This window comes from Biomphalaria glabrata, chromosome 5 (genome assembly GCF_947242115.1).
Source record: "Biomphalaria glabrata chromosome 5, xgBioGlab47.1, whole genome shotgun sequence".
NCBI lineage: Eukaryota > Metazoa > Mollusca > Gastropoda > Planorbidae > Biomphalaria > Biomphalaria glabrata.
The window spans coordinates 40,261,914-40,275,810 of record NC_074715.1 but is presented as its reverse complement, the minus strand read 5'-3'; the positions used below and the strand labels follow the sequence as shown (position 1 = coordinate 40,275,810).

General features: G+C 37.7%; 1 protein-coding gene across 3 annotated transcripts; it reads left to right on the top strand.

Annotated features, from left to right (window-relative positions):
* The first annotated feature begins 422 nt into the window (after positions 1-422).
* Positions 423-13,044, top strand: LOC106064978 (uncharacterized). Of its 3 annotated transcripts, none has more exons than XM_013223675.2 (7): positions 423-670; positions 1,916-2,144; positions 2,589-2,750; positions 8,147-8,223; positions 10,343-10,480; positions 10,564-10,706; positions 12,416-13,044. In XM_013223675.2, exons 2-7 carry the CDS (start codon positions 1,916-1,918, stop codon positions 12,984-12,986), a joined length of 1,320 nt encoding a protein of 439 aa, XP_013079129.2. In that variant the 5' UTR covers positions 423-670; the 3' UTR covers positions 12,987-13,044. The 3 variants fall into 3 exon arrangements, with proteins under 3 accessions (XP_013079129.2, XP_013079128.2, XP_055887086.1); XM_013223674.2 differs by having other exon boundaries at positions 1,902-2,144; XM_056031111.1 differs by lacking the exon at positions 423-670 and having other exon boundaries at positions 2,006-2,144; positions 2,492-2,750.
* Positions 13,045-13,897: the final 853 nt, after the last annotated feature.

The window sequence follows — 13,897 nt, the reverse complement described above, 5'->3', positions numbered from 1 at the left end:
TTTAAAGTGTCTTTTTTTTCTTTTTTTTTTTTTTTAAGCGTTTTCCGAAAGGGACAAATCGCTATAATTTGTACCGTCTGTCGCTCGATCAGACTGTTTCTTTTAGATAATAATAATAATATTAAAAACACTATTAACAGTGTCACTATCATTGTACAAATGCCAATTTGTGTTTTCTGATAACGAAATCTTTGTTTTAAAAGTAAAATGTGCAATATCTTTTTCAGACACAATCTTGGACACACTCCATTTAAATAACAAAATATGAAAATATCTTGTACTGTATATAGCAACAAAAATGCAGTTGATATTTAATCAACCCCCCTTCACGAAAAAAAAATCCTAGTATACATGATAAAATGAAAATTTAAGAAAATGTTGGTTGATGCGCATAGCAAAATAGATTTTCCCGATAAGGCACTGTGTGTGGTGATGTCAAAAAAACAAAACAGCTATAAGCATTGAATCTTCCATCGATTTACACTAATTTTTAAAAATCATTTGATCTTTTGACTAAAGAGAGCAATAATGAATTAAAATGCTTGGAAACATTTATAATCTCTAGATCAATTAGTTTGAGTGTTTCACTTCTAGATCTATATGAAACGGATTTATATCGCAATCTAATTGTAAATTCTATCTTAAGAATTTAGCTCAAACTTGTCTTGAGGTAGTGTAGTCTAGCAGTCTAGCAGTTTTACCAATGTATGATTAAGCTTCATGTTTTATCTTATCTTATATAATACAGACGTTTCTTCAAAAAAGAAGATGATTACGTCCTACGCATCATGCATCTAGTCATGCATGTTAACCAATGATTTAAATTATGGTTCTCCTGGCTAGCGCAGGCAGCCTATTCCATGCTCTAATAGCACTAGATTTAAATCTAAATCGTCTAACCACTAATCCAGAGTTAAAAAATAGGTCCTACATATATCACAAACAACTATGAATCTGTCGTGTGATGTAAGTAATATACAATATCTCGGTCTAGCAATGGATTCATACTATAATGAAAAAAAAAATAGAAATAATAATAAGATCATTCTGTGTAACAAAGTAACGTGCCAACAGTAGGCCTACTGGGTTAGGGTCAGAGCACCAATAGTGGTCAACAGACTACAATCTAGTCATGCGATACCGCCCTTGATTGTTGATTCGACGCCATTTTTTTTAAAATTATTTTTAGAACAGTGTGACTTCCATTTTGTTTTGTTTCAATCCTAAATTGTAAGTGACAGAAATCTCTGACAGATTCGAAACACATTTATATACAAATGTAATGCTCTATCTGGCCTATTGTTTGTAACCCCCACATCGAAAGAAATAAAATGCATTTAATCAACTCCTGCCTGGCCGTGTGATATATGCGCTGGACTCTCGTTCGTTTGTCTTGATGGTCCAGGGTTCATACTGCTGCCATCCCCAGGCGTCCTGCCAGAGATTTGGACTAGGATGTAGATTGTCTTCAACTCTGAAGGAGCATCCGAAACATGTAGAACATCTTACAAAACATTTGTGCTAATTGTCGCATAGTAAAGCGCCTCTATCTATCTATCTATCTATCTATCTATCTATCTATCTATCTATCTATCTATCTATCTATCTATCTATCTATCTATCTATCTATCTATCTCTATCTATCTATCTATCTATCTATCTATCTATCTATCTATCCATCTATCTATCTATCTATCTATCTATCTATCTATCTATCTATCTCTATCTCTCTCTATATATATATATATTTGTGTTACTTTTTTTTTTTGGGGGGGGGGGGAAATGAAGTGAATTTAATTTCCGCTATCACTCGTTACAATAAAAAGTGAGTCGAAATATGTGTCCTATCTGTCATTCACAATTTTCGAAACATTTCAATGTTCATGACTTTTATCACTAAGCACGGGTACACTAGATGAAGGATCACGAAAGTACAGAAGAACACATCGCGGCAACGAAACTCCTGCACTTCGTGGGTTTAGCCGGCACCTGGTTTGACTGGTTCTTTGATGAGCACCTTCTCCTGGCCAACGTTCTCAGCGCTGGGCTTCTGCTGGGGCTGGGCGACCTGACTGTGCAGACTATCGAGCAGACGATGGCTGGTCAACAAAGTCGTAGTCGGGGGTTTGACATGGTTAGAAATCGTAAGTATATTCAGTGTAATTTAACGTCTCTGTCATCTTTGATTGCTAAAAATACGTAAATAAATGAATTGATAATTTTGTTGGCTATTGATGAGTCTCATTAGCAATAATTTTCTTGAAAGAAAAAGCACTAGCGCTTTATGAAACTATATGCCCCTCCCCCCCCCCCCCCCAACCAAACAAAAATAAAGTTTTTTCCAAACAATAATGTTTTGTTTCTTTCTTCTTCTAAGATATTAATTCTTAAAGTAAACTATGTATAGGAATAACAATCTTAAATTAGTTTAAAAGTTGTCATGTATCATGAAGCTTGTTCATATGGTTAAATTATTTCTAAATTTAATTAGGTGACTTGCTAGAAAAGAAGCAATTTAACCAGTTTTAGTCCAATTCAACATAGACATATGCATTACAACTTGAAGAACTTTGAAAACTTTACACTAGGTCGCACTATGATCATTGGTGTTATACTTGGATTGTGTGACCACCTCTGGTACGAAGGTCTAGACCACTATCTGCGAGGAAACTCTTTGGATATCATTCTGAAGAAGGTTTTGCTAGACCAAATCATCGCCGGACCTTTTTTCTGCTCAGCATTTATAGTTGGTAAGTAATTCGATTTGGATGTTTACTTCTATTCAATTAGCCCCAAGGGTAGGTCTTGTAAGAAAAAAATATTGATATCGTCATCTGCCACTTGCAAATAGATGTGGGAATGCTGTAGTGAATTTCTTCTTTTTTTTTCTTGTCTGCCTGACTTGACTTTAGGTTGGCTAGTTAGAATGAACTCTTCCAACTATCAAGGCTTAAAGTTTTAATAATTTTTAAAAGTAATTAAAGGGGGCATGGTGGCCAAGTGGTAAAGTTTCTTTACAGAGAGGTCAGGGGTTTGAATCTCGGTGAAGGCTAGGATTCGAACTTCGTATCCAATTCAATAATGGCTACCTGAAATGCGCTGAAAGTAAAGACGAAAGTTCGCTGGCCACATGCAGTGGCGTAGCTACCAATGTGCGGGTGGTGCGGGCCGCACAGGGCACCAAGTGGAGAGGGGCACCGAAATTTCCCCAGTGTGTATTAATTTCCTATTTCTCTGAGCTTTTCAGTAAAAACGACTAATTGTATGGACACGAACAAACATAAACTACTGTATTTTAAACATGAACTAACGATTTATAAACTAATCATGTCGCTATTTTGTTTCATCTCCTTGACTATTTTTTTAATACAATGTAACTATAGAACAGTTTGAATCTAATTTACTAGATTTATTTCGGACACACGGTACATGTTGTTACTACACTGATCAATGCTCTGTAATATAAAAAGGAAGAAGAAGATAGGCCAACCTTTTTTTTACTTCATTGTTTAGTCCATTGGTTTAATCTAGATATTGAGTTTCTAAATATATTTCTAAACTCTAGCTCTAAACAATTGTCTTAGTTTATTCATTTCTTTATGATTTTTATAGTTTAATTTTGGAAATAATTCTATTGTAATGTCAATATTTTTTAAATAAGCTAACCTTTGTTTTCTACGAGTTTTTTTTTTTTAACTAACTAGTTAATTGTAATACTGTAACGTAAGCAAAATGATGAACAGTGCTCAAGACTGACTAGTCTGGCTGGCGCCTCAAAACCCTTTTAAGCTCAGACGGAGAAATCGGCATCTCTGGTTCTGTCCGGTCTGGGTAGACTATAAGGGCCCTATACCCAGATCTATCGGGTTCCCTCATTACCGACCCATCGGTATAGCAGAAAATGGCATCTGATGGGTAGGACTTTAGTGTAGCTGATGCCAAGTTTTGGAGTATGACAGGTGTTAATCGCCTCTTGGTGGCTCCCTCTTGCCCTATAAGGGACATGTTTATTTGTGGGTCCGGCAATCTCCTCCACGGCTTCTCTCTCTCTACTGTTGCACTAAGATTGAGGTGGGTAGCCTAGAGTCGCCCCTTTTGTAGCGCTCGTAGGCCGTAAGTACCGCCCTCTCCCTCCTTAAATGTAAATGGGCCACGTTTGTTAAGATTTTAGCAGCGTTTGTAGGGCTTTGGGCTTCTCCTAACCTTAGTGCCTGTGATTGTACTCGGTCGAGTGATTCGAGGACAGTTTTACTAGCATATACTTGAACCCTTGATGTACTCAATTAGTGATCTGACTGCCCCTAAGTACAATAATAATAATAATAATAATAATAATAATCTTTATTATCCGTAAGGAAATTTGTCTTACAATTTGTGCATTACACCAAACAAAAAACATTATAACTATAAGAAACCAAAGTGTACATTCACACCAGACTCACTCATAATTTACATGTGACAAAGTTTATACCAGATTGTTCTTATTTAATGATTTGATTGCCAGGGGAACAAAAGAGTGTTTGTGTCTGTTTGTCTTTGCTATCGGTGTCTTGTATCTCTTTTGTGATGGTAAAATCACAAAATCCTGACACAAAGGGTGATTCTTTATTTCGAGGATCTTGTTAGCTTTTTTATAGATGTTTGTCTCAAACAACTGCCCAAATGGGGTTTGTTTTTTGCCAATGATTTTGCCAGCAGCATTTAGGATTCTGTTAAGTTTATTTTTATTTTTAATGCTCAGATTGCCATACCAGGCAATGTGCGTAGCAGGTAAGCTTTGGCACCCCACTTTGTGCTGGCCAGCTTTCTTAGTAACGCTAACTTCTCCGAGGCTTCTCTTTCAACTTCCTGGACGTGCTGGAGCATTGACAGTTTTCTATCCAGGGTCACCCCTAGATATTTTGGCGTGTTTTCACGTTGGAGTCACAGCCCACCGAGTTGAAGCTCGAATGGAGCCTTAAGAATGTCGATCCCTAGGCTGAATAGGGATCAGGTCGTTTTGGCGACGTTTATCTGAATCTGTCATTTGTCGCAATACGAGGAGATGGTTTGGAGGTCTGCTATTACTGCCGCCTGTATTTGGTCGGCTTTCTTGCCGGTTGACCAGAGGACAATGTCATCCGCATAAAGCAGTTTCTTTGACTGCAGTGAGGTGCGTTTCTTAAATTTTTTTAAAGTCTAAAGAAGCATCTAGACAATTTCAAGTCACATCATTGCCAGAGTCCACCGACTATAGGCGAGCTGTTATTAGGTATGAATTAACTGAACAATTAAAAGCAACAAAGCAAGATAAGACGGTTATCATTGAATCCAGAAAAAAATGATGAGGCCGAAATCCTGAATGATGAAAAAGAAGAAAATACTTCAATACCGCAGGTTCTAGAGACTAAAGGACAGCACACAAGCATGTCTTTAGTACACTCCTCAAAAATGTATACCGAAGAAGCTGAACCATCAGACAGTGTAAACAATACAGAAAGCAGGATAATAAACTCTAGACTGAACAACATTGGAGATTGGCCTGATGTCATCACAGATTATATTCGTATACACCTTGTCACTCGAGGATCTGAAACAGTTCAGCGTATGGACAGTCAATTCAGAGAGGCGTATAGACATTAAGAATTAGCAAAAGGAAAGGCTAGAAAGCTTTCAAAGGCATGTTTTTTTTGTTTTGTTTTTTTTTTTGCAAATGTCAAACGGCGAGAAAGTTCTTAGAAAGTGGATGTGTTATTCGCCAAAAAAAAAAAAAGAATCCTTATTTTGCTTCCCCTGCATACTCATCTCAACAAGATCAAGTACCAAATCTTCATTTATATCCAAAGACGGATTCAATTAGTGGTTGAGGTTATCCGCGAAAATAGAAAAACATCAGACCAGCAGAGTTCACATTCAGTCATCGCTTGCTTGGAGGGAACTTGAAGTTCGCCTGAGAGTAGGGAACAATATTGACAACAAGGCCCAAGATTTGATTATACAAGAGACGAAAACCTGGAGAGTTAGTAAAATTACTATCAAAGTACGATCCACTCTGGGGGAGCATGTGCTTCGAACTAAGCTTTGTTTCTGACTGAATACATACATGTCTCCACAAATACAAAATGAATTTATTACAATATTGGTGGATCACGCTAAAAAACAAATCATACAGCAAGTAAAACAAGCCAAATATTTCTCTATTTTTTTTTACAGTACACCTGACATCTCAAAGCTGGGTCAAACGTCCCAAATTTTACGGTACGTTGTCATGGATAATGACGGGGTGCAGGTTCGTGAGTCTTTTGTTGACTTCATCGACACAAAGGACAAGCATGCTGCTGGAATCACTGAGATGATTCTAGAGAAACTGCGTTCGGATGGCTTAGACATAATGGACTGCAGGGGGTCAAGACTATGATAATGCTGCGGTCATGAAAGGTCAAAACTACGGTGTCCAAAAAACGTATTCTAGAAGTCACTATTCATTGCCTGCTCAAACCATTCTCTTAATTTAGCAGAAATTCGAGCTGCTGAAGCTGAAGTCAATTCGGTAACATTTTTTGGTACACTAGACCGTTTACACGCCTTTTTCTCAACTTCAACACACCGCTGGGATATCCTCATCAAAATAACCGGAACTAGTCTTAAACGTTTAGATGAGACCCGCTGGAGCGCCACAGGAGAAGCTGTCAAGGTGGTTAGGGATAAATTTTCTAAAATTATAGAAACTCTGGAGACAGGTGGATTATTAGTTGCTATTCAATCTTTTAATTTTCTCACCTATTTTGGATTTTGGGCTCCTGTATTAACTGAAATTAATGATGCGCAATTCTACCTTCAAAAACAAGGATTGTCTATTCGAGACTGCTCACTCAAACTAAAAACATTAGAGACATTTTTAAGTAGTAATCGAGAGGACATCGTTGAAGCCAGCATTACCTTTGCCAAAAGCGTGTGTTCAGATCTGAGAATCAGTACAGAACCTCAAAAACGTATTGGCCATAAGAAAAAGATGCCTGGTGAGAAAAGAAGAGCTTCGAAGGGAAATTTATTTTACCTTGGACAGGATTGTTCAAGAAATAATCACCCGATTCGAGCAACTTCATAATGTAGCAGATAGATATGAATTTTTGTCGCCTTCCCAGCTATTAAATCCTCAGGTCGAAATCAATCTCGATAGTACTCCTAGCGAAATTCTGCTGGAGCGAAAGAGGCTTCAACGGTTGGTCACAGTTTAATCAGAAGCCTCCGCATTTCCAAAACAAGGACCTGTTGAGCTCTTGAATTTCTGAAATATCAGCTAGATGATTTAGTCCAGAATATCGTCATCATGATTCGCATATTTTTGACTATTGTGGTAAGCGTCGCTACATGCGAGAGAAGTTTTTTTCAAACTTAAACTGATCAAAAATTACTTGCGATCAACGATGACAAATTTACGACTCACTAATTTTTATGTCCATTGAACAAGAGCTGGTGGAAAAAATTGATTTCGATAAAATTATTGATACTTTTGCCAGCAAGAAAGCGCGTAAAATTCATTTGTAGTATGTTTATGTAAAAGTGATTTTTTTGAATTAACAATATTTGATTAATGAATACATATTATTTTGAACAAAAAAGTAAGGTTTCGCTATGTTATTAATTAGTTAGTCTTTTTTTTGGGGGGGGGGCATCAAGATGAGGTACCGCACCAGGCATCATATAGTCTAGCTACGCCACTGGCCATATGACACCCTCGTTAACCGTAAACCATAGAAGCAGACTCTAGTAATTACCATTACATCTTTTACGTTGTAGATCGCAAGGTCTGATGGGATACTTTACGTCACTTCCGACAAAACTCAAAAACTCTCAATGGACAGCGCTACGATAAAGCAAAAGGTGAAGTGGACAAAGTAAAATAAGCTTTTTGAAAAAGAATTCGTCTTGGAGGCTAATAGGCCTACTGCAGAGAGACATCAACCCAAATGTGTGAAAGTGACTCAAACAGAATTAACTAAATAAACTGTAAAAGGTGTTTTTATGACTAAACGCGCCTCTAATAAAGTCCTATAACTCTTTTAGTATGTTTAAAACATAAAGGGTATATGATAATATATGAAAGATGTAGGTCTTTGCATTTATGATAGTACTTTGAAATGATGACTATTTTATTACTCACTAGGTATGTGTGTACTCGAAGGACTTTCCGGTTCTCTTGTGTACAAAGAATGGAAAGAAACATTTCCAATTATATACAAAGTAAGTTACCATGGCTACATAATTAAATAAATACTTGAATGAACCACTATTGATGCATGTAACTAATATAATGATAATGTGATAGTTTATGAAAAGAAACAAATAATTATACAGTCCCTAATGATGTGTTCATATCTTAAAGAGTAAAAGAATATATACAAAGGGTACATATTAAAAGAGAAGACTACGGTTACAAGACAGCTACACGCTCAGAGGAGGACAAAGAATTGGGCACAGCCTTAAGACGAGGACTAAAAGAGACAAGTAAATTAAAAGACAACAACTAGGCTCTGTTTGAGAAAGCAGTAGCTGAAGTGCGACATTCCAGATGCATTTTCTTCACCTTCTGCAAGAATGCCTCTCACTGGGCGTCCAACAGCGGAGACTTTCAACGTATGCATTCTGAGTAACAATTATCTATGTATCTATTTATATTTTGGCATTAGCCATACATGTACCAGCAGCTGTCACCTGGGAAATGTTCATTGGTGAGGTTGACAAACATTTGTCATCTTTCCGCTACTTATGAGCGAGTTTGTGTATTTGAACATGAAGACAACAAACTTCGATTGATTGGATAAAATGCAATTAGAAAAAAATAAACAGTAAAAGCCGGACATTTGTACACTTTAGACCAACGGCTGCTGGCCTGCTCTTTCAACGTTAGCACTCTGAGTAAGCGTGATTTTGTTTTTTTAACTTTGTCATAGCCATGAATGTAAAAAGTAAAACCAGCTGGGACCTGTGACGTGTTCATTGGGGAGGTGGACAAAAATGTGTCAGCTTTCAGTCGAGTCCTCCTTTCGCGGAACTTCTGGAAACCCTAAAAGAGAAAGAAATAATATAGGCTAGGCCTAAAAAATAATAATACATTCGTTCTGTGTATTGACGTCAGGCGTATTTTATTTATTTATGTTTTTAGTTCTAAACCTTAGGCTAAACACTGTTCTATAATAGGCCTAAATACACATTTATAATCATGTCATTTTTAGCGGCCCACGAAAGGGGAAAAGACGCTATTAGTTTTGTGTGAAATGTCTGTCTACCGTCTGTCCCGTTTGGATCTCGTAAACTAAAAAAAAATATTGGAAATCCGACTTCATAATATTTTAGTCCTTTCAAAGTTCTGATGCAACGGCTAAATTTTTCTTTTCTAAAAGCGAAATATCTCATTTTTTAAATCACTTATGCAAGTAGTTTTTTCATAAAAATACACCACTTTTACAAATATTCAATATTAATGGTAACAAACACGGGAAGCTCTTTAGTAGGAGAGATGATAATTTACCATATTTTTAACACATTTATGCAAATTGTTTGAGATTTTTGTCCATTTTTTTTTTTTTTACATTTGTATTGCTACGCTATGTAAGTTCTGTCCTACTAATTACTACATTACCCAAAATAATGTTTACTTTTTTTTAAATAGAAAAAATCTATTTAGTATGCATATAAGTTGGACATAATTTAAAACAGCAATTAATAAGTAGTTTTTCATATTATCGCATTTGAAGATATAAGCCACAGTACAGACCTTTACAAAACAATTAGATCAATTAGATATTCATTATAAGACATCAGTTAGGCAAGATTCACATTTAACTTTACAGTCACTTTCACCTATCCTTTGGTCTGCTGGACCGCTGGGGCCCCACACAACTTTTTTTCTCCATTCTTCTCTTTCATTTGTCTTTGCTAGAATTTAATTCTGATGCTCTTTCTGAAAATATTGATACCTGCCTTTTTACCCGCCTGGGTGGACCACTTCGGGGGCCGATTTTGAGTTTGTGTTTCCACACAAACTATCTTTGTAACCTTTTTTTTTTTTTTTTTTTTTTTTTTTAAATAAATAGACTTAATGTTTCGAATGTCCCTGTTGAAGACAATAAAATATAGAAAAGGCCAAACTGAAACTCAGTAGAGTCGTGATGAATGGAAGAACTCCCGCCAAAGTAATTCATTACTTGGGGATGGTAAATAGGCCTATTATAGAGAGTATGTCAACTAATGTCTAGCTTAGGCCTTGAAGACATTTAGAAAGCCACTGACCTTGACAGAACCTAAGTTTTGTGAACCAGTGCTTACTGTACGGATAATTTCATGTTATTTTCTCTCTAAGGCTGACTGGATGTTCTGGCCAGCGGCTCAAATGGTCAACTTTTATCTAGTGCCTCCTAAGTATAGAGTGTTCTATGTCAATGCCCTGACCTTTGTGTGGAACTCTTTTTTATCCTATAAGAAACACAACAATGTGCTGGTAAGTTGAGATTGTGTCTTTATGACTCGAACCTGTTTGTTTGTGTGCGCGATTTTAAACTTTCGTGTTTTTTCTTTGCCTAGAATGGTGCTAATACCTCAGTGAACAGCATATTAGGCTTTCGGACAGAAATAAAAAATGGGTTTATCTTCAACACTTCCAAGAAACCAAAGTGTTCACCACATGCTTCGTATTTCTCGGAACGTCAAAGAATCTTTAAAAACAGGTGAGACTTACACATCACTGAAAACAGGTGAGACTTACATACCTCTAAAAACAGGTGACTTACAACCTCTGAAAACAGGCGAGACTTACAAACCTCTGAAAACAGGTGAGACTTACAAACCTCTGAAAACAGGTGACTTACAACCTCTGAAAACAGGTGAGACTTACAAACCTCTGAAAACAGGTGACTTACAAACCTCTGAAAACAGGTGACTTACATACCTCTGAAAACAAGTGACGTACATAAGAAACAGGTGAATGACAAACCTCTGAAAATAATTGGGATATAGGCTTACTTCTAAAAACAGGCGAGATATAACTTTAAAAAAAAAAATTACATTCTATAAAAATTTATAGCAGGTGAGATCATTGCTATATAGGCCTATACCATTAAAAACGTGTATAGGCCTACCTCTAAGAACAGGTGAGACTTAGAAACTAAATACTTCCTATTAAAAACAGAAGGTCTGAAGGGAGATGTGAGGGTGGAAGTAGAAACTCGTGTGTGATGCAGAAGTGGTGGACAAAGTGAGGGGAGATGTGAGGGTGGAAGTAGAAACTCGTGTGTGCTGCAGAAGTGGTGGACAAAGTGAAGGGAGATGTGAGGGTGGAAGTAGAAACTCGTGTGTGATGCAGAAGTGGTGGACAAAGTGAGGGGAGATGTGAGGGTGGAAGTAGAAACTCGTGTGTGCTGCAGAAGTGGTGGACAAAGTGAAAGGAGATGTGAGGGTGGAAGTAGAAACTCGTGTGTGATGCAGAAGTGGTGGACAAAGTGAGGGGAGATGTGAGGGTGGAAGTAGAAACTCGTGTGTGATGCAGAAGTGGTGGACAAAGTGAGGGGAGATGTGAGGGTGGAAGTAGAAACTCGTGTGTGATGCAGAAGTGGTGGACAAAGTGAGGGGAGACGTGAGGGTGGAAGTAGAAACTCGTGTGTGATGCAGAAGTGGTGGACAAAGTGAGGGGAGATGTGAGGGTGGAAGTAGAAACTCGTGTGTGATGCAGAAGTGGTGGACAAAGTGAGGAGAGACGTGAGGGTGGAAGTAGAAACTCGTGTGTGATGCAGAAGTGGTGGACAAAGTGAGGAGAGACGTGAGGGTGGAAGTAGAAACTCGTGTGTGATGCAGAAGTGGTGGACAAAGTGAGGAGAGACGTGAGGGTGAAAGTAGAAACTCGTGTGTGATGCAGAAGTGGTGGACAAAATGAGGAGAGACGTGAGGGTGGAAGTAGAAACTCGTGTGTGATGCAGAAGTGGTGGACAAAGTGAGGAGAGACGTGAGGGTGGAAGTAGAAACTCGTGTGTGATGCAGAAGTGGTGGACAAAGTGAGGAGAGACGTGAGGGTGGAAGTAGAAACTCGTGTGTGATGCAGAAGTGGTGGACAAAGTGAGGAGAGACGTGAGGGTGAAAGTAGAAACTCGTGTGTGATGCAGAAGTGGTGGACAAAGTGAGGAGAGACGTGAGGGTGGAAGTAGAAACTCGTGTGTGATGCAGAAGTGGTGGACAAAGTGAGGGGAGATGTTTTAGGAAAGGCCCAAAACATTAGGATTTCTTATTGGCTGTAAACTTCATCTCCTTCTAATCATATTCAGTGTTTAATTTTTAGAAAAAAGGGTGGGGGCATGGCTTCCGTCCGGTTAGATCATTTCTTGGTTGCAAGAAATAAAACTGTGTTGCACACTATGAATTGTTTAAACATAAAATATTTCCCCAGAAGCCCTCAAAGTGTAACGAGAAAAGTCAGCAAAGATTCACCGACCAAAGCCTCTGTCAAATTTGCTACTCCCAAAACTATGAAGAAGAAAAAAGTGTCGATTCGTAAAAAACTTGGAAGCAATGCAAAGAAACAAACTCTAGGGCCAACACTTGTGCAAAACAATAGCAACAGCGATTTGAGATACTCAGCATTAGAAGACCAGCTGATGGAGTTGCACGAGCGGATCAATTACTTGACCGATGTGACCACTGACTCTCTGCAGTCATTGGACAGAGCAGTGGTAGAGACCAGAAACGATCTGAACAGGGTCGGCCTCATGATGGCTGATGCTCTTGTCGCCTTGGAGGAAACCAAGCTGGGTCTGGTCAACATCGCCAAACAGATCATCTCTGTTGTACATCTTGAAGGGAAAAAGGAATCAGAGACTATTGCCACATTAGTTCACAATATAATTGAAAAGTTTGAGACAAAGCTGCAGAGTATTCAATATTCAGTCGACAGTGGCGCACCTGAAACTGTTGGCAAAACCCAGGAGAGGGATACATCGAAACAATTCACTTATTTGTAGACAAAAAAAAAGTGAAAGAAAATTGAAATAAAAAACAATAAAAAAAAACAGAAATAGATCTACGGGTTTTTTTAAATACAAAATATTGTTAATTTAACAATGTGTGTGTGTGTGTTTGAAAAGAAAGATATTGGTTACATATCTTGAGACCAAAAAGAAGAATGCTGATTCAAACTAATAGAAACCAAAGAGAGAGATGAAAGTTTAATTAACCCAATAGAAAAATTACACTGACTGAGAATGCCTTTTAAAACCAGAGAAACAAAGATATAAATTAAATGCAATTAGAACCAGAGAGAAAGAGAGAGAGAGAATGAATTAAATGTATTAAAAATGAATAGAGAGAGAGAGAGAAGAGTTGAATTAATTATATTTAAAAGAGAAAAAGAGGCAAACGAATTCAAGCCGGGCAGTATTTACCTACAGGCAACATAAGATAGAGCAAGAAATATTTAGCACCGGCCCATATCTTAAGTCTAATTACGGCACTGAAGGGTAGCTTAAAAGGAGAGAAAGAGAAGAATTAAATGTTCAAAACGAAGAGACCTTAGATGATGCAAACATAAAATTTCTTTCTAAAGTATAATTTTACCGTGACCTTGACTGAGGTAGCAGACTTGACCTTGAATAACATTAATTATACCGCCGTTCGTGGTGTCAAGAGTAGCCAAGACTGTCTTTAAAAAGGCATGACATCATTTGCAGGCAGTGTACATTTAAACTCAACAGAGCGATGTAGTGTCAGAATTCTGGCACACGTGATAAGTTGCCGCGCCTTTTAAAAGTAGCACATTTGCAATAACCCAGCAGTACCCTATCATGAATACGTTGTTTTTTTTTTTAATGAATGCGGTATATATTTAAATTCTATTGGTAACAAAATCTGTGTGCGTATGTGTGTGTGTGGGGGG